The sequence below is a fragment of the Synchiropus splendidus genome, chromosome 1 (assembly GCF_027744825.2).
Source record: "Synchiropus splendidus isolate RoL2022-P1 chromosome 1, RoL_Sspl_1.0, whole genome shotgun sequence".
Taxonomy (NCBI): Eukaryota; Metazoa; Chordata; class Actinopteri; order Syngnathiformes; family Callionymidae; genus Synchiropus; species Synchiropus splendidus.
The window spans coordinates 69,540,501-69,559,723 of record NC_071334.1 but is presented as its reverse complement, the minus strand read 5'-3'; the positions used below and the strand labels follow the sequence as shown (position 1 = coordinate 69,559,723).

At 45.1% G+C, this 19,223-nt stretch overlaps 2 protein-coding genes across 10 annotated transcripts; one reads left to right on the top strand and one right to left on the bottom strand.

Annotated features, from left to right (window-relative positions):
* Positions 1-748: 748 nt before the first annotated feature.
* On the bottom strand, positions 749-11,397 carry LOC128765238 (KN motif and ankyrin repeat domain-containing protein 1-like). 8 transcript variants are annotated; one of them, XM_053875805.1, is made up of 14 exons: positions 11,336-11,397; positions 10,886-10,989; positions 10,621-10,708; positions 9,536-9,612; positions 6,786-9,266; positions 5,915-6,055; positions 4,872-4,980; positions 3,397-3,576; positions 2,649-2,736; positions 2,045-2,264; positions 1,358-1,500; positions 1,096-1,296; positions 917-1,015; positions 749-849 (listed from the first exon to the last, which is right to left on the bottom strand). In XM_053875805.1, the coding sequence occupies exons 4-14, from the start codon at positions 9,558-9,560 to the stop codon at positions 799-801; spliced, it is 3,738 nt and encodes a 1,245-aa protein (XP_053731780.1). In that variant the 5' UTR covers positions 9,561-9,612; positions 10,621-10,708; positions 10,886-10,989; positions 11,336-11,397; the 3' UTR covers positions 749-798. The 8 variants fall into 8 exon arrangements, with proteins under 8 accessions (XP_053731780.1, XP_053731758.1, XP_053731809.1 ...); XM_053875783.1 differs by having other exon boundaries at positions 6,786-8,361; positions 8,425-9,266; positions 9,536-10,989; XM_053875834.1 differs by having other exon boundaries at positions 6,786-8,361; positions 8,440-9,266; positions 9,536-10,989.
* Positions 11,398-14,442: 3,045 nt separating this feature from the next.
* On the top strand, positions 14,443-17,964 carry LOC128765175 (fructose-1,6-bisphosphatase 1-like). Of its 2 annotated transcripts, none has more exons than XM_053875671.1 (8): positions 14,443-14,645; positions 15,674-15,836; positions 15,907-15,999; positions 16,155-16,295; positions 16,369-16,506; positions 17,388-17,507; positions 17,576-17,765; positions 17,834-17,964. In XM_053875671.1, the coding sequence occupies exons 1-7, from the start codon at positions 14,476-14,478 to the stop codon at positions 17,762-17,764; spliced, it is 1,014 nt and encodes a 337-aa protein (XP_053731646.1). In that variant the 5' UTR covers positions 14,443-14,475; the 3' UTR covers position 17,765; positions 17,834-17,964. The 2 variants fall into 2 exon arrangements, with proteins under 2 accessions (XP_053731646.1, XP_053731637.1); XM_053875662.1 differs by having other exon boundaries at positions 17,831-17,964.
* Positions 17,965-19,223: the final 1,259 nt, after the last annotated feature.

Here is a 19,223-nt window from a genome sequence, read left to right as displayed (position 1 = left end):
GGGCGATCATTGGGAAAGAAGAAACAAATGGACGATAGCGACGCTGTGAGAAACAAAGGATGTTCTAAAAGAAGAAGCCAAAAGAAGGAATTGCTTGACATCTTGAGTGAGTCTTCGACAAGCATCTCTATCTAGTTGAGGGTTGACATAAATCTGGATGGATATGTCGGTAAGGTAGATTGTATCTGAAAGCAAACTGAATACTTGGTGTGTTTGCTGGAGACACCTCAGTAGTGGTCGTGACAACAGCTCAAACAGTGACCAGAAGGCCTTATACTGGAAAAAGCCTTTAGCTTCAGGAAGCTAACACCTGACGAAGCTCAAGAACCTCACGTGCTAATGACTGGTCTGCCCCTTCCTCGCAGCTTCGCTTGCTCGGAGACACAAACTCCCTCATACCTCCGGTCCCTCCGCCATCTTTCCTCCCTGGTGAGTAATGATTCAGGACTTGTCAAGACTCATATTGGCTCAAAGAAGCTCTGCGTTTCTCTTGTTGTCATAGCATCACCACTAGATGTCCCTGAAGGTTCACGCTGCAGCTGTGGACAAGCATGTTGCCACAAATCTTGAAAGAGAGAGTGACATTAAGAGACACACAGAGACAGTCGGACCACTGCTCTTTATTTGACATGGCAGCCATTTTGAAATTCATGGCTCTTGATTTCCAACACGAGGGTAACCCATGTTTAATTGCTTACATCCATGCACTTTTATTGGAGAGCAAAGGGTTTTCAGGAAAAGAACAGACGTAATGATGATCTGACTGGCTGATAACCCAACTGCGGCACTCGTAAACTGTTATTCTGAGACACTGGAGGAGGAGAGAAACCTGCCGCAGCGATGAACAGCCTGTTGAACACAAAAACATGGAGCTATTTGTTTTGGAATGCTAGCATGGCCAGGTGTCATGTCATACCCCGGCTTGCGCTCTGGAGAAGTTTGCGTGGGCGTAAAGAAGCACTGCGATGTCGTTGTGTCCTGCCTCCAGTGCAATGGAAAGCGCTGTGCTGTTGTCCTGTAACCGCACAAGCATCTTTAGCTACACAGGGAAGGGGATAATGTAGCTTGTCTTTGTATTCGGGTGAATTCACGTACGCTGTCAGTGAGAGAGGTGTCACAGTCCGACTGTGCCAGCAGGTTGCGGACGATATTGGCGTGTCTGTGTTCACACGCGCACATGAGGGCGGTAGAACCCTCATCATCTTGAAGGTTCACTGACGCCCCCTGCGCCAGAAGGGCCCCGACGATGTCCAGTTTGCCGTGACTCACCGCTAGCATCAGCGCAGTCTGGCCGGCCTGCAGGTGTCCGCATGGTAACAAAGAGGAACCATAAGTAATGCCGATGATGCCGACGCACCTGACCCGCCTTGGCGTTGATGTCCCCTTCAGAGAAGAGCAGCTCCAGAACTGTCAGGTCGGCTGGTGTTTCCACAGCAGCGAGGGCTGCTAGCATGACAGGCGTGTAGCCTGCCTTGTTCTGCTGATTCACATTGCAGACTCCTGAAGAAAAGCGCCCACTTTAACAAACATTCTCACAACATCTCAGACTCCAAACAGAGGACAAAGACTGTGACGTTTACATGACTCACAAGACCTAAAATTTTCCCAGCACAGAAAAACGAGTCACTGTTCCCTGCAGAGAACACACACTTTTACAAACTCAAACAGAGCAGAACCACCCGAAACCATGGGGGGCAGTGTTGCTGTTACGACCCGACACGTAGCTCTAATGGGATACAAAAAAGACATAACAATGGCGGAAATTCTCCGTCCTGGCGATATATTTCATGGCCTCTCCAACCACAGCCTCCTGCAACGCTGTTTTGTGCAAGAGGTACATTATCAATGCACTTTCACAGTCGCCATGTTGGTTTTGGAGTTTGTCGTTGTCATGGACTTTTGACTCTGAGCTGCTCCCCCTGATGGATATATTGGTGAACATCAACGTAAAGAACGCATGGAAGCATGAGATAAGTGACAGTGATATTGTTTGAAAAGGACATTTTCACACGCAAATAGTGCATAAATGGCCTGAATACTGTACCTGTCTCTAGCAATTTTCGGACGACAGCAAAGTTGGAGTGTGACACACTGTAGTGCAGAGCCGTGTTTCCGTTGCCGTCGGCCAAGTTGGCTATGTGATGTAACACTAAAGGCGAAATAAACTCAAACGTCGACAGGTAGTTCTCGACAGCGTCGGGGCTCGCCGACTTGTTGCTGGAAACGGAGAACCACTCGTGGCGGAGCGTTTGCTGGCAGTCGTGCTGAGGAAGTCGAAACATACAAATACATTCTCAACAGAATGATATAAGGCACGATTTAGCGGACAGCATGTGGCCACCTAAACTGCACTCTTCACTTCCCTTTTACCGTCTGGCTGAGGAAAAAATGCCTAGCGTTTCATTTTGTCAATAAAACGTGATTCATTTGAAGTTGTCTGCAGCAGTAGTGTTCAGTGATTCATTGCTGTGTGCGTATATTATAGATTTGTCAGCGTGTTAAACACAAGGAGTAGTGCTCTTGTTGATGATTGTGTTTGTAGCACGCGCTCATGAGACCTTTCCTTCACCTCTTTCACCACTTTCCTTCTCATCCGTGGCCTTTTCTTTCATGACATGACTTGACACATCACTCTTGAAGACACTCACCAGGTCCCTCTCAGGTAGAGGCGACTCCTCTCTCAGGTGCGCCTTCAAGGCTTGACAAGCCGAGAACATCTTTTCACTCAAATTGCACCTGAAGATGAGACTTTTGTTCACCTGCGATATTTGTCTGGGCTATGGAATCAGATTTGGGTCAAAGATGATCAAACAAAACTTTTTACATTGCAAACAAAAAATTAGATTGTGAAAAAAAATTGGATCTCAAACAAAAAAAAATGCATATATTTTTTAATCTCCTTTTGAGGAATGCGTCCTCATTGGTGTCCAGGCTTCTTGTACGCCAAGTGTAAGTATCAAATACGTAACATATGGTGTGTTAGACGTTTAAGTTTAGCTGTGCTTCTAACATGTTACATGTTGCTAAACTAAAACGTCTAACACACCACATGTTACGTATTGGATACTTCCTGTACACTTGGAGTGCAAGAAGCCTGGTCGATTCCTTCTCGGTGGAACAACATCTGGGGCACGGAGCTGTCACCCCAAATCTAGTTAGCTATCGAGGACGCATTCCTCACAAGGCCTGCCCACGCAAGACGTTTGGGTCAAAACTCGCAACTGTAAACAAAAAAATAATAGTCAGCACGAAAGTAAAAAAGTTGATTTTCATTGAAAGTATTGTTACTTTAAAAACTAAATGCATATTGTTTGTTTGAGTTCCAATTTCTTTTCCAAATCTAATTTTTTCTTTGCAATGTAAAGTGTTTGTTATTACGTCCATAATTTGCTCTACCTCTTTTGTGCGTGGAACTTAGCTGGCGCCTTAAAACCTCTGTTGCCGCTGCCTTTGCTTTCCCTAGTTTGTCCAGCGCAGTGTGTCGCATCTCTTTGCTTCTTGCTCGCTCTTCTCTTCGCATCCTCCATGTTGTTTTTCTCGATTTCAGGCAGTTTGAAGGACAAATCAGGGTCGAGCCTGGAAGGAAAATGTGTCTGTGACCACTCAAACAAGTCAACCTGTTCCAGAGGTGGTCAGTGAAAAATGACTCGGCCAATCAGGAGGCACAACACTGTTCACACCAAACATGATTCTACATAAGGCTAACTGAATCACGTGTGAGACAAACAGCTGCACAACAATAGGATGAGCGGGGCAAGTGACAGGTTTGGGGCGACAGGGTCGTCGGAATTCCCGATTCATGGAGCCGTCTGGCAGTGTTGCTTTAACGGACAGACTTGCTGGACGACCAAATCTGTCCCACCAGCTCAATTGAATGGCTTTTAAATCAGTGACGTTGGCTACGCTAAATGAAAACAACACCAAAATGGACTGAATTATCAGCGGACAATGAAGCTGGAATTTCCAAAAACCAATTGGAATTAGATGAAGTACACAGAGTCAAAGCGAGAGACGCTAGCTCACAAACCACTGAGAAGCCAAATGCTAGAGATCTAGCTTGAGTTTACCTTCTGTTTAGACTCTTATCTACTGTCATAAACACATTCTGACCCTTGGTGTGAATGTGCCCATGGTCCAGGCAACTCAGCCCTGTCAACCGACTGACTGCTGTATCTTTTAGCGTCACGTGATCTGTCCTATCTATGGGAGCAGTAGAAGTTATTGGCTACCATTACAGTCTGAACCGTCTCTCTTTAGAGCAAGAGAAGACTCTGACCTGCAGACACTGGTTATACAACACTAGGATTTCACAAGCTGGAGATTGAATGTCGCACAAACGCAAAAGTACCTGAACGTAAGTGCGCATTAGAAAGAAATGGTGGCTCAAATAAAAGGTATTGTCATTGTGCAATGAACCTTTAAGGAAATCTGAAAAAATAACATCATCTGGTGTGACTCAGCTAGCTAGGTTTGCATCCCCATCCAAATGTGCAAAATTGTTTTGGGGCTCTCTGGTTTTCCAAACAATTTTGCGATGCTGCTGTGCATAAAAATTTTAAAGGGGGCAAACATTTATAACATATTTTCCAATCTGTCAAAGACGCCATCCATGAAGATAAACAAAGAAAAGAAAAATCAGGCATTGACTGTTATGCATGTGATGATCGGCCCCGACTGTTTTCAGAGCCGACTGTCAGGACAAGTACACTCCGAACACATCAGAGACGTAAGTATTCTCTCATCAGATCATCTTAAAAGAGTTAAGATAGCAGGGCATTGACCATCCTGAGTCAGGAAGCAGCAAAATCAGGATGAAAACAACCAGATTTTTGTGTGTGAGTCCATTCATTGCAGTGTGAAGTGATGCCCACCCTGCGGTCGCCCTCATGAGCTTCATGCTCCTCCTGGTGCTGCTGCAGCTTTGCTCGCCATTCTGCCTCCTCTTGGTGTAGCGAAGCGGACCGGACTGTGCTGGCGGCTCTGAGAGGAGAGATTCAAGACACAGGCAGTGAGCGGACGTTGACAGGGCAGCTTTTATTTTTTGGATTCCTGCCTGTTCAATACCCGGCTGGGGCAAATACATAGTAAGTAGTGATGAGTACATGAGGTTTCATGACACAGAATTGAAGGGTTGCTGAGGTTTCACGAAACAGTGAGCTGAATTTCAGAGGCCACCAGATGGCGCTGTCTGCTGGAAAATGTTTGGACTTTTCAACGAAACCTCACATAATTTCTAAACCAAGAGCGCCATCTAGTGGCCTCTGAAAATCAGGACACTGTTTCATCAACCCTGCAACACTGTTTCATCTACGCATCACTAATAGTAAGAGACACAGCACAAGGCAATCTTCTGAATAAGATCGCGGTGCAAGTGACTCAATGAGTTGCAAGAATTGTTAGCCTTTTGAAGTGCCTTTCTAAATTGACCCACCGAGTGTCAAGATGTCGAGGCAACTTCAGTCACCATGGTCTGAGGTTTCCTAAAATCTTATCATGCTATCATGACGAGAAAGAAAGAAACAAACAAGACAATAAACTAACACACGAATACTTTCATTGTCACTAGGGAGCAAATCCTTTTGCAGATTTTCAGTGTTTCATTCTGACAACTTGGATGTGGAAGAGCTGATCCTCATCCCTTGTGCTCTGTGTTAAGCCACAAAGAAAACACTCCCACAGAGTCTCCCGTTTTAAAGCGTCTACCACAAGTTGTTCGACGCCCTTCAAACCCAGATTCCACGCATACAATTGTATCCCACACAAACAAGTTCTGCCAAGTCAACCAGCAGCACTCCCTCCCAAAACCCAGCAGGACTTTCAGCTGGGCCTCAGCAAGGAGCAGAATATTTTTAACCTGTGCAGTCCCACCCGGCTATTTTGGGGACGGAGCAAACATACCAGGGCGCTTCCTTACCTTGCCGCGCGGCAGATGTCTGCTGTTCCAACATCTGGATCATCTTTTTCACCTCGATGCTTCCCTGCAGGCAGACCTCTGAGGTTGGGTCCGCAAGGTTCCGGGTCTCTGGCAGGGGCCGGGAGTCCAACTGCCCACTGACTGAGAGAAATGATAGAGGCACTTTCAGAAGATCAGTGACTACCTGCTGCTCTATAATGCAATCAATGCTGAGCTCCTCTCAGTCGCCACAAGAGGGAGCTCAAGGACTGAACAGTTTACCTGTAGTAAAACCTACTGTAACTGTCATGATGCCATGATTCTCCAAAATCCATGAAAATAATGTCCTTCCCCTCATAACAGAGGCAGATTCTGATCCGGAGTCCCCTCACTCAGGACACCTCGTCCAGGTCTCCTGTTGGAGGTGTCTCTCGGGCGTGACCTGGGTCTTCCTCTCAATCGATCCCCTTTCCTGATAAGAGCCACCTCATGTAGCATCTGTGTTTCTACTCAGACTTCCTCCTGCGGACTGAACGTCTAGGCAGAGAAACCATTCTGTATCTCGTACGTTGAGTCTCTTGGTCATGCTCTTTCTTCACCAATCCTCATGACAGAGTATGCTGCACTGTGTATGTCTGCCTCACTCATGAACAAAACCCCAAGTTACCAAAGGTCCTTCAAACTGAGGGAGAAAATGGCTTCAGTAAGAGAAATCAAATCACAGTTGTCAAGAGTAGTATAACACTCATAAATGTGTCACAGATGAGAAAACACCCTCAGTCGTAGCAGTCCTCCAGACACAAAGACTCTAGCATGTTTAGTCATAACATGAAAAACTAAAAAGTCATTTGTAGTTTTTAAGGAAAACTAGATTGTAAAACATCAAGAATACCTGCTGGTTGAGGACGGAGGCTCGGTCCACTGTGTCTCTCTAGGTTGTCGCTCCCAGCTAGCTTCGAGGCGTCTTGTCCATTTTTCTCCTTCGATTGCTCGACCAGGTCTTGGGTGAAGAGTCCACCATCTTCCCTGAGCAACCTCTGCATCCTCTCAATGCAGCGGTCCAACTCCGGGTCCCACTTGAACTCTTGCTTTATCTCCAGCCCTGGTTCTCTGGCTGACAAGTCTTGTACCTTCCCGTCCCCGACACCGATACCAACACTCCTGGTCTTAACCGGGTCTGGTAAATAAGAAGGTCCAGAGGCCATGTTGCGCGTTTTCATGCCGACCAAGAAATTCTCCTTAATGTTGGTAAATCCAACTCCGGTGTCTCGAGTCGATCTGCTGGGCATCTTCAGCAGGTGTTTAAAGGCGATGTCGGTTCCGATGCCAATGGTACGGGTCTCTGTTGGGCCCCTGCTTCCCACTGACACGGCTCTGGTGATGGCCTGCGTGGTGTTGGTGTGTCTGTCTTGGGTTTTCAGGACCGTATTTGTGCTCGATTCGCTAATGAAATGACTTTTCGTGTTTGTATACCGAGAAACAGAACAGGAAGTGGTGTTGGTTCGCTGGGAAGTGGTCTGGGGTGACACCATGATTCCAAAATCAATGCCTTTGACATGTTCAGCGGTCTTACATTGGGAAACAGAGGCGTCTCCGCAAGCAACTGACCGATACTCTGTTTTTTTCCAATCAGTATTAGTTTCTGCATCACATAGCTCCATATCTGTCCCAACACCTCGGGTGTCTGTCGGGATCTGGACCTCTACACCTCTCTCCCTGGTCTCCACTCTCAGTCTCACCTCCCAGTTGGTCAGGGGCAGATCCGGTCCAGTCCTGGTGGTCACCATCTCTCGACTACAGCCCACGCCGACTGTCTTCATCTCTGTTACATCGCCAGAGCTCACGTCTCTGAGCTCTACGTGGTTTCCTGCTCCCTGGCTTGTGGTTTCAGGCTTTGCTTCAACTCCTGCGCTTGCAGTGGTCGGCCTGGCGGACGAGGCCTTATCTGCTCTGTTTCTGGCTCCGGCCGCCTGGAGCTCCAGCTTCAGACGACCCATCTCCATCTGGAAGGCAGATTGTTTCAGCTCGGACTCCAAGTGAACGATCCGATCCTTCAGGGCAGTGATGATGAGCTGCTGGGACTCTATTTCGGACTCCCAGTCTTTGTGAACCCCAAGATGAACCTCAGATACTTGCGTGAGAACAGACTTTGTCTCGACATTTTCTGTGTTGGTGATTTTGGTCACTGAGGTCCCTTTAACTTTTCTGTTTCTTGCAGCCTGCTCATGCTGTGTGTCACTTTTTGATGGGACTTTTGTTGAGGGCTCGAACGTGAGCGCTGTCTCTAAAGCCATCATCTCTTCCGTCAGTTTCTTAAACTCTTTCAGATCATCATTGTCGATTCTTTCTTGGCCTCTCTTTGCATCGTTTCCGTCGGAGCCGTACGCTTTCTTCCAGATGTCCTCGCTATCAGACTTCAGCTGGGACAGCAACTGCCTCTTCTCCTCCTGGAGGACGGAGATCTTTACCTGAAGCACAGGTATGATTTTCACCTGCTCCTCAAGCTCCTTTAGCTTTTGCAGGGCGACCACCATTTGATCACGGACATGCTGCAGATGCGCTGATCCTGCAACTGGCGTCGTTCTTCCAGAATTCTGAGGGCTGGGCGGAAGGCATCCGAGACTCCCTCGGGTGCCAACGGACGAAGAGCTCAGGTTGGTGACGACGTCTGGTGCTGTTTCGGCCGGCTTGTTGCCGTTGTTGTTCTGGTTGTAGGCACCCACGCCAGTGAAGGGAGAGGAAGAACCAGGTGAGCCAACACCTCCGAAGCTGGCGAGGCGTCGCCGGGGAGTGGGCTGAGGAGGAGCTCGGGTTGTTGACTCCTGCTCTTGGTGTTGCGTGACTCCACCAGCAGGGTTCTGAGACACAAAGCTTTGTGAAATATGTGATCTCACCGCAGGCTGAGGCTTGAATTCATCAGGTTTCTGGGAGACCTCTTGCACTTCCCTTCGACCTTTATCCGATGTGTAGCTGGGAGGGAGAGGCGGTCGACCTCTTGTCAAAGTAGACATACCCAAAAGTCTCGAGTCATTGCTGCTGGACGACGATAAGGATTCTGCAGATTTCCACAGGCCCGGTGAAAAACCGGCGACACGCTTGTCTGCATCATCAATGGCCGCTTTGGGCCTCCGTCTGAGACTGAGGCGCTTAATGTTGGAGCCGTACGGGAAACTGTCCACACAGTGAAAGTACTCCAACTGATGACCACAGTCGAGCTCCAAATAGTTAGCAAAGCATTCCTCGTCTGTTGTACCTGGAGAGCAAGAACAACAGCTCAACAGAATATCATCATCTCCCTTTCCCTCCGAGCCCACCTCACCATCGACTCTCCTCTCTCTCACAGCAGAATGCCTTCGACTAGAATTCCCTGCGTCTGTCCACCAAGTAGAGGAGGGATCAGAGTAGCGTTTACCAATCCTGTAAACACTCTTATTTTCAGTAGCCACTCTTTTTCCCTACAGCCCTTTCGCCCGCTCTATAATTACTTTTCAACTCGCCCTCCAGCGGCTGAGCCAGGTTTCATGAGCCACAGTCAAATTCCAAGTACTTCCAAACACAACCCAAACACAGCGACTTCCAGAATCCAGAAACCTGTTCCCAGAACTGTTGTTCCGTGTCCGAGTGAAAGCGAATTTGAGTTACCTGAAGCATCGCTTTCTTGAGCCATGATGAAGAGATGTGGGCGTCTGCTTCCTTCCACATGGAGGTCAGGTGTAACGCTGAGGGAGAATAAGATCATACAAGAATCTGCATCACCGTCTGGCCCCGGGCTCGGCTCCAGCTCCAGTGGTCAACAGCAGCCAGCCGCGCTTACGCAGAGGAAATGCAACACCAGCTCATGACACATTATAGATCTGCAGAGCTGGAGGTGACACCGCTTCTAAATCATCGCCTCGGAAACGTGAATGTCCTTCAGGAAAGAAGACTTGATTCAGTTTAGAGCGGCATAGAAAAGCACTTCTTTAGTTTGATTTCAACATGAACTGCAGTGGTTTATATTAAATCTGCCGTCAGAGGAAAAGTAAAAAATGAACAGCATTGCTTGTCAGTGAGCAACACTGTCTGTGGCCCCTCAACGCTTTCACGTTTTATTACATAAACTGTCAACTCAGGCACCTAAATGTTAAGATTTTACTGACTGGGTTCATAGTGCTCACATTTTGATCAGAAATGATATGAACTTGTGTGTTGCCAGTCTACATTTACCAGCTCCCGCTCTAAATAATTTCATTTTGCATTCGCCATATTCAAAATTCAGGCATCTGCAACATGAAACTGGCCCTTCAAACTGGCTTTGCAGGGTGTGTTGCCCTGATAGGAACAGAAGTGGAATGAAAGATTTATTGGGGGATTTTTTTTTTAACAATAAATATTTAAATATTTTCACGGCATTAAATAATGGGGCAACAATTCAGAAATTCTAATATGAAATGAAGTCTGTTTTTTTAGTTGTATTTAAATTCATTCCAAAACACAGAAGCAGAAAATAATCCATCAGGAGGTAAAGCCACATGCACCTCAGATCCTATCATCCAGAGTTATGGAGAGAGCTGAAAGAGATGACATCACAGCACCTTCAGGGGGATGAAGATAAGTTCAGAAGTGAGTCTATCAGAGGGACGAGGCAAGGTTTGGAGGCACAGCTTGGGAGGATCGTGGAGAGGCGAGACAGTGTTGGACCGTGAAGAAGAGGAAGAAAACTAGTGTGGTTCATGATGAAGAAGAACCTGAAAGGAGCGTGGAGAGCGGTGAAGGTGCTGATGGTCCTGAAGCCACATGCACCTCAGATCCTATCATCCAGAGTTATGGAGAAAGCTGAAAGAGATGACATCACAGCACCTTCAGGGGGATGAAGATAAGTTCAGAAGTGAGTCTATCAGAGGGACAAGGCAAGGTTTGGAGGCACAGCTTGGGAGGATCGTGGAGAGGCGAGACAGTGTTGGACCGTGAAGAAGAGGAAGAAAACTAGTGTGGTTGATGATGAAGAAGAACCTGAAAGGAGCATGGAGAGCGGTGAAGGTGCTGATGGTCCTGAAGTCCTCCTGGCAAATCCATGAATGTTGCTCAAGGCTGACCTCTAGTGGTGAAAGTTATACCTAGATGAAGAACAGTCGGAAAAAAAAAAGTAATTCAGTGATGTGAATATTGAGGCTTTGCAGTTTGCTCATGCAGTTTGTTATTGTACACAAAAAAAAAACGTTTAGCATCGGTTAAAGAGCCAGTTCGGAAGCACGTGAAGGGCCATCTGTTCTGGAAGGTATGTCGGCCTCTTGTGGTGGAACTCGAGTATCGCAAGTATCGCATGTCACCTGTCTGTGTCCTTGATGCCACGTCGACAGCACCTTGTCATCCAGGTGGTTCGTCTACATGCTCCTTCACGCCAACACTACAACGTGACGCCACTCACCTGAAACACGTCTGGCTCGCTGAAATCCACTTTACCTGCCTTTACACGAGTGTTCCAGGTGTGTCATGGGGCTGAAGAGTCAGTGGGCAGGTGAACACCGTCTGCGCATGCGCTCTAGCTCCTGTCACTCGAAGTAAGGAGTCAGGTGATGATGAATAGTGGATGCAATATTGATGATGTATCGCTTCTACAGTGAAAAACAACACAAGAATGACGGCCATGATAAGAGGGCTATATCATATTATATTATATTATATTATATTATATAATATAATATAATATAATATTGTATTATATTATATTATATTATATCATATTATATTGTATTGTATTATATTATATTATATTATATTATATTATATTATATTATATTATATTATATTATATTATATTTAGTGCTGTCATTTTAACGCGTTAATTTCATTAATTATGCTGCAATTTAACGTATAAAAAAATTTAACGCAATTAAATATGAGTATGAATGGTTCTTCATTTTGCCTCATTTAGAGTCGTGTTATACTTCTATTATTAATTTTGGAATTGCTATATTGAGCTTAAGTGCCTATTTGAGACAGCCTTATTTTATTTCAGGATTTTATTTATTTCAGTGAATCGCTGTATTTGTATTACATTTTTGAAAACAGCCTTATTTTATTTATTTAACCGTATTGCTGTATTTGTTTGACATTTTTGAAGACAGCTTTATTTTATTTATTTAACCGTATTGCTGTATTTGTTTTACATTTTTGAAGACAGATTTATTTTATTTATTTCACTGAATCGCTGTATTTGTTTGACATTTTTTAAAACAGCTTTATTTTATTTATTTAACCGTATTGCTGTATTTGTTTTACATTTTTGAAGACAGCTTTATTTTATTTATTTAACCGTATTGCTGTATTTGTTTGACATTTTTGAAGACAGCTTTATTTTATTTGTTTAACTTTATTGCTGTTTGTTTGACATTTTTTAAAACAGCTTTATTTTATTTATTTAACCGTATTGCTGTATTTGTTTTACATTTTTGAAGACAGCTTTATTTTATGTATTTCACTGAATCGCTGTATTTGTTTGACATTTTTGAAAACACCTTTAATTGTATTTATTTAACCGTATTGCTGTGTTTGTTTGACATCCTTGAACCATGCACCTGGCCTCACTGCTCTGCGGATGTGTTTGACCTTTACTTTTGGATTTCATTGATGAAGCACAGTTCACCAATAAAAAAATGGATTTCAAATCTTCTCTTCTTACTGTGTTCAATTGACTAGTCACACACTACAATTCTTTAATATCCTAGAAGTCAAATTCTTTATCCGGAGACATTTAGATATGATGTAAAAATGCGATTAATTCGATTAATTAAGTACAAAATCCTGTAATTAATTTCATTAATAATTTTAAAATAACATTTTTTTCGACTGATAGCAAAAATTATATTATATTATATTCCTCTCTGGCTCGCCTGACTCTGACTTCTGAGTCAATAAACAAACGTCATGGAAATGACCCTCTTACTGCCCTGTAAAGCTGGCGCACTGACATCATACTCCACCCTGACAGCACTTTTTTTTTTTTTTATCTCCTACCATTTCATTCTTTCCTCATCACTCTTCCTCCTTCTACCTCTCATTCACACTCATGCATTCTTACCTTTCTACCTCCTGCTCTCCCACAAACTCATCTCTACTGCCAGTGCAGATCACTATATCATCAGCGAACATCATGGTCCGTGGAGACTCCTCTCAATATGCTCCTCTGTCATTCTGTCCATCACCATGGAAACCAATAGACTCACTATCCTCACACATTTCCTGAACAACCCTCACACACGTCTCTGATGCTCTGGCTTCCTCACGCAGTCGTGTTGGAGAATAACTCCTCAGAATTAGATATAACATATGTGCAGGTCAGCTTGACTCAATAAGGTTGAATAAAACGTATCACAATTGATCAACACTTACTCTGCATGGGACCGTGGACGGTTAACAGTTATTTGACTGGGACGCAGCCAGATAAGAGTGAATGTAACGGTAAAGCGTTGATTTATCTGTTCACTCTCACTCTGGCGGAGCTGCATGAGAGGAGGTGTGACGCTCCAGTAAAGTCACTAAACTATGGGCCTGTTTTGAAGATGTGTGTGTGGTGCAGTGTGAGGACTGGCCTCGTCCAGCCTCAGTATTCTGAATGATTTGGTCATGTTTCGATGACGGTTTGAGGGAATGAAGAGCAGTTGCATGGCCACACATGAGACCTCTCTCCCTCCACGACACAACAGCAAGGAGCTCAGTCACTCTTCCTCTCTAGAGCCACAGCACAGCGCCTTCTCTGGCAACACGCTCCAAGACAAAAATGAACCTCAGAGAAATGGACGACAGGAGGAGAAATAAAACCAATATCCTCCCAAACCCAGGTAAAAGTGAGGTAGCACTTGGAAATATTCTCATGGTTTTGACTGAATACCACTGTCACTTATTAGCTAACGTCAGCGGCTGTCGTCACGCCGCTATCTGAGTTCAAAGTTCGCCTTTGTTGTGAAACAAGTCTGGCTGATTTTTCTGTTTTCAGCGCTTGACTTTAAAGATCCAGTTGAGAGCAGTTCCCCTTCGACAGAAATGTGGAGGCAAACAGCGTCCAAATTATTAGATTTTTTTTATTCCTTTTCTGTCATTTCCTTCTGTTACTGTTACTAAGATAAAATGAAGATTAATTTCATTTGTAATAATGTTCACTTACAAGCAAATCTTCTTCTTTATGCTGTCGTTTTCATATATTCATAGGATATATTTATTATATTATATCTATTATTCAGTCATTATTTATTATTTATTGAGTTAAAATTTTGAATTAAAATCAGGATTATTTATATTATGTTATTCATGCTATGTTTTATAGCTTTAGAATTATTATTTTTATTTTTTGTCTTCAGTCATGGATAGAACACAATATTTAATATCACTAGCGTTGATCAGTCGTGCAGATAAAAACACCTCTAGCGTTGATCTAATCACGCTCAGAAAGTGGTCTTATCTTTGAACGTTGACCTTTGAACCTCACGTGACGCTGGCGCTGTGTGATTGGTCGGGAGAGCTGCACGCCCCCCTGAGGTCTCTGGTCAGAGATTTTAACTTTGGGCCGGGGCTCGCCTTCTTCCACTCTCCGAGTCTGGGCCACCATGTCTGACAGAGGAGCCTTCGACACCAACGTGCTGACCCTCACCAGGTTTGTCCTGCAGGAGGGGCGCAAGGCCCATGGGACCGGGGAGCTGACCAACCTGCTCAACTCCATCTGCACGGCGGTCAAGGCCATCTCCACCGCCGTCAGAAAGGCCGGCATCGCCAACCTGTGAGTGACACCTCGGGCCTTATTCCTCTGCCACACGTGACGCCGTCTGGAGCTGGAGTCCATTTAAACTCGCTCCTCAGCTGACAACAAACGGAAACAAACTCCTGACCTACATGAAGCAGACAAATGGCCTCTAAAAACCAAGCAGGTTTTGCTCAGGTGTTTCCGGATTGGTCAGTTTTGGTTGAACTGGACGAGCCGGCTGTAATGAGAGAGTCAAGATGAAGCAGGCGTTTTAGGGTCCGCATCGTCCGTTTTTGTAAATAATAAGAATAATACTATTAGTAATTCATAAGAATATAGAAATAACTAAAATAATACAAATAATAATGAACAATAATATGAAAATAACCCTCCAAAAAACTAATAATGATACTGTTACAATTCTGTTACATTGTGATTTTGGTTGCTGTAACAGCACTCAGTCATTCAAACGTTCAGCCAAAGCAAAAGCTTAAATAAAATAATTCATTTAGATTTTAATTATGAACAAAATATCGGGAAAAAACAAACTTTTTTGTGTCTAGTAATTTACTTTTTTATTACATTATTTATCTATAATCCAACAACAAAAACATTCTCATTTTCCTGCTGTTTCTTATTCATTTCTTGGATTTATATTATATTTTTTCTTCCTAGCATGACCTTCTTTTTTATTATTCTGAATATCTCATCTCAGTCACCTTCATTTTATTTATTTTACTTGTTTTAACAAATAGACTCATTGAACCAACACATCTATAATACAGCCTCCAGGGATGGGATCATATAATACTGTACTAAATATATATTACTTCCATTCACAACAACATTCATGAAAAGGCTGTGTTTTAATATCTTCTAAGACTCATTATTCAGTAGTTCTTCATGTGAATGTGATCCAAAGCACATGGTTCCTCATGAGAAGCTCCAGTTTGCACTTTGGAGTTGGTGACATTTTAACTCGGCAGCGTGATGGACTCGCGCTCTTTTGAGTTTCGTGGTTAAATGGTTCAAGTGGTCAGTTTAACGCAGGTGTACGTTCACAGCTACGGCATCGCCGGGAGCACCAACGTGACCGGGGACCAGGTGAAGAAGCTGGACGTGCTCTCCAACGACCTGGTCATCAACATGATCAAGTCGTCCTTCTCCTCCTGCGTGCTGGTGTCAGAGGAGGACGAGAAGGCCATCGTGGTGGAGCCGGACATGAGCGTACGGAGCTCTCCGCCACCTCCCTCCACAAGGTTCATGTTCATGAGCAGCCATCTTTCTCGCTCACCAGGGAAAGTACATCGTCTGCTTCGACCCCCTGGACGGCTCCTCCAACATCGACTGCCTGGTTTCCATCGGAACCATCTTTGCTGTGTACCAGAAGGTCAGTGTGTCAACTGATGTTGCTCACTAGTGGCCATTTAAGATTCATGGAGAAACACTACAAACAATCACCGAGAAAAAGGGCAACAAAATAGCCACCAGCTTATCTCTTGGCTCGAGTCCTGACTTGCAAACATGGCTCGTACTGACCTGCAGACCACAGACGGTGAGCCGTGCGAAAATGATTCCCTTCAACCTGGAAGAAACATTGTTGCCGCTGGTTACGCTCTGTATGGCAGCGCCACCATGATGGTCCTGTCGACTGGTCAAGGCGTCAACTGCTTCATGCTGGACCCGGTAAGACCTGGGACCGATTGTTCATCGGACGTCTTCAGCAGGACGTTGATGCTCATCTGCATTTAACCGGCAGGCGATCGGCGAGTTCATCCTGGTGGACAGAGACGTGAAGATCAAGAAGAAGGGAAAGATCTACAGCCTGAACGAAGGATACGCACAACATTTCTATCCAGATGTGACTGAGTATCTTCAGAAGAAGAAGTACCCTGAGGTAACAGCCACAAGTCCGTACGGTCTGAACCAGATAGACTTTGGACTCGAAAAGCAGCAGAGCTGATAAGTGTAGAAAGGGCCGCAATAGTCGGAGAAGATGCTCATGAAAGTGAAAAATTGTTCCGCATAGCTTGGTTATTAACTCTAGTCTCAAATGGCTGATAAATTCTTTCGCAAAGGCTGCGTTGGTGCCTCTCCTGAGGTTTTCAGAATCTTTGGCAGATTTTATGTTGCATGCCGTAGCGTTGTAGTCCAGACCACCAAATACTAGACCGAGTCGGCTCCAGAGAATACGGTCGCCAAATCCTACACTGAGACAATGAGCCAGGCGAGTGGTGTCGGGCTTGTCCCCCTCATTGGTATGCTCTTGACTCGGTCTCCGGCCTTCAAACTCATGGTCTTGGACTCGGTTCGACTCTTCCTTGGAAACTATGTCAGTGTTAAATCTTACCATACCAGACCTCCCCATGGACTGGTATCAGGTCCCCCTGTCCTGATACCAGTCACTCTCTTTCGGGTACCGACGGTCATAACAAGGAAGCGAAGTTGTTTCTAACATCAATTCCAACTCTATTGACTGGGTTCATGCTTTGGGTCAAAAACCAGTCCAGTGTACGCACTTCTGTTTGTCTTGGATTGTTGCGCCAAAATAGCAACTCTAGCTCAAAGGCCTGTTTTTTGGGGCCTGCCGTCTACTTGCTGTTTAAATTCTCTGTTCCAAAATGACTGGTCTTCCTGTAGAAGCATACGTATTCAGAAGGAAGGTCCAGAATCAAGCCGGTTTGTCTGAAAACCTGGATTCGGATAAAGATGGTTACGTAGGCAGCGGGGGAGGTGTGTGATGTTTGCTTTGGAATCGTTAATGCTTGTGTTTTCCAGGATGGTTCCGCTCCATACGGAAGTCGCTACGTTGGGTCCATGGTGGCTGACGTCCACCGGACTTTGGTCTATGGAGGAATCTTTTTGTACCCCGCAAACGTCAAGAGTCCGAAGGGGAAGGTGAGCAGCTTGGCTACACGGGTGTAGTAAGTCTGAGCTCCTGAGTTGACTCACCTCCTGCTTCTCAGCTGAGACTCCTGTACGAGTGCAACCCCATGGCCTACATCATGGAGCAGGCCGGCGGGCTGGCCACCACAGGAGCAATGAACGTTCTGGACATCCAGCCCACAAGCATCCACCAGAGGGTCCCGGTGGTCCTGGGCTCCCCTGACGATGTGCAGGAGTATATTTCCATCTACAAGAAACACAACAAATGAGGTGGCCCGCACTCACACCTTCCCGAAGCGCAGCACTCTCGCTAACCTTTGACTTTTTTTGTTCAGCAGGTCTCCTGGTTTGAACCTAAACAAGGAGCAGCAAACAAGTTCACAGGATTTAACCCATTACCTCATCTGGTCTGCCTCTAAACACATAAGTTCTGCACACGATGTTTTTTAAATAAAGTTGGGGAAAAGTCTCTTGCCTCTATCTTGTCAAATGTTAGTCAAACACAATAATAACGGACTCCCAAAAAAATACAGAGGTTTCATGGCACAGAATTGAAGGGTTGCTGAGGTTTGACGAAACTGTGGCCTGAATTTCAGAGGCCACCAGATGGCGCTGTCTGCTGTAAAATGTTTGGACTTTTCAATGAAAGCTCACATCATTTCTAAACCAAGAGCGGCATCTAGTGGCCTGTGAAAATGAGGACACTCTTTCATCAGCCCTGCAATACTGTTTCATGACACTTCATCTACCTGCCACTACATCCAACCATGTGAAGATCATCCTATTATTCTGCCCTTCACCAGGGGTAACTCAGTGTTACGCTGCTCGCCTGCAGGTTTGCTTCCCAGCATGTGTTGCCCTGGTTACTGGCAGATCAGTTCCGGGAAAACAAACCCGGGCGTTTCACTTAACCACCGTCCTGAAGTGGACCTCTGGTGTTGACTGGGAATCTGTTCTTGTGTTTGGAAATCAGCGTGCTCTTAGAGTGATCTGGGCTTGTGTTTGAATCACATCCTCACAGTATTTATTGTGATTTTTTGTTTCTTTCCCAGTGCTTAGTCGTGGTTTTGACTCGTCTGTGCTGTGTTCAGTGCTTCTGAGAAATCCAAACTGCAGAGACGCTAAAGTCCATTTTGGCTTGAACTCAACGAAACACACTGATGTGTGACAAACACAAGGGAGGTGTCTTCAGGAAACAAGAACTCTGCATTAGAATAACTATTACATACTATTACATACTGTAATAGTACGCGACTTCAGCCAGTAAACTTATCAGCCACTGAGGTTTTATCACCCTTTAAATGCGTATTATTGATGACAGATGTCTGATCACAGCTGTGAGCCTCACAATTCAAGGTCAAAAATAAAAGTGCTGGCCGCCACTGGAGACTCCTGACCACTTCCTGTGACGACGCGTCAACTTGACAGATGCTATTTTGATTCAGCTCACTTGTGTATGATTATAGGTTACCGAGTTATTTTTCCATTGCTACGGCATGTGTGTGTGCGAGAGAGAGACCGCGTACTTGTCTTCCAATGTTTGATATTTCATGAAAGAGGAGGCCACTCGGGGTTTGTTGTGAACCTTTGAAGTTTCTATTCTCTGCTTCTGTCAGTTTGGAGGAGGAGCAAAGGTTCTACTCTGAGTCTCTCCTGGATGACTGAGCTCCTCTCTTCTTTGGGTCAAGACTCTGCATCTTTGCAGTGAGAGGGGATCGAAGATGATCT

Bases quoted from the DNA above. Each gene is read 5' to 3' on its own strand.
- LOC128765238 (XM_053875774.1), bottom strand. From the start codon at position 9,632: ATGATCTTATTCTCCCTCAGCGTTACACCTGACCTCCATGTGGAAGGA. The intron at 3,577-4,871 runs GTGGGCATCACT...TTTTCCTTCCAG, and splicing joins CTCATGAGGGCGACCGCAGG to GCTCGACCCTGATTTGTCCT. The intron at 1,016-1,095 runs GTACGTGAATTC...GTGCGGTTACAG, and splicing joins ACACCTCTCTCACTGACAGC to GACAACAGCACAGCGCTTTC.
- LOC128765175 (XM_053875671.1), top strand. From the start codon at position 14,476: ATGTCTGACAGAGGAGCCTTCGACACCAACGTGCTGACCCTCACCAGG. The intron at 14,646-15,673 runs GTGAGTGACACC...GTACGTTCACAG, and splicing joins AAGGCCGGCATCGCCAACCT to CTACGGCATCGCCGGGAGCA. The intron at 16,507-17,387 runs GTAACAGCCACA...TGTGTTTTCCAG, and splicing joins AGAAGAAGAAGTACCCTGAG to GATGGTTCCGCTCCATACGG.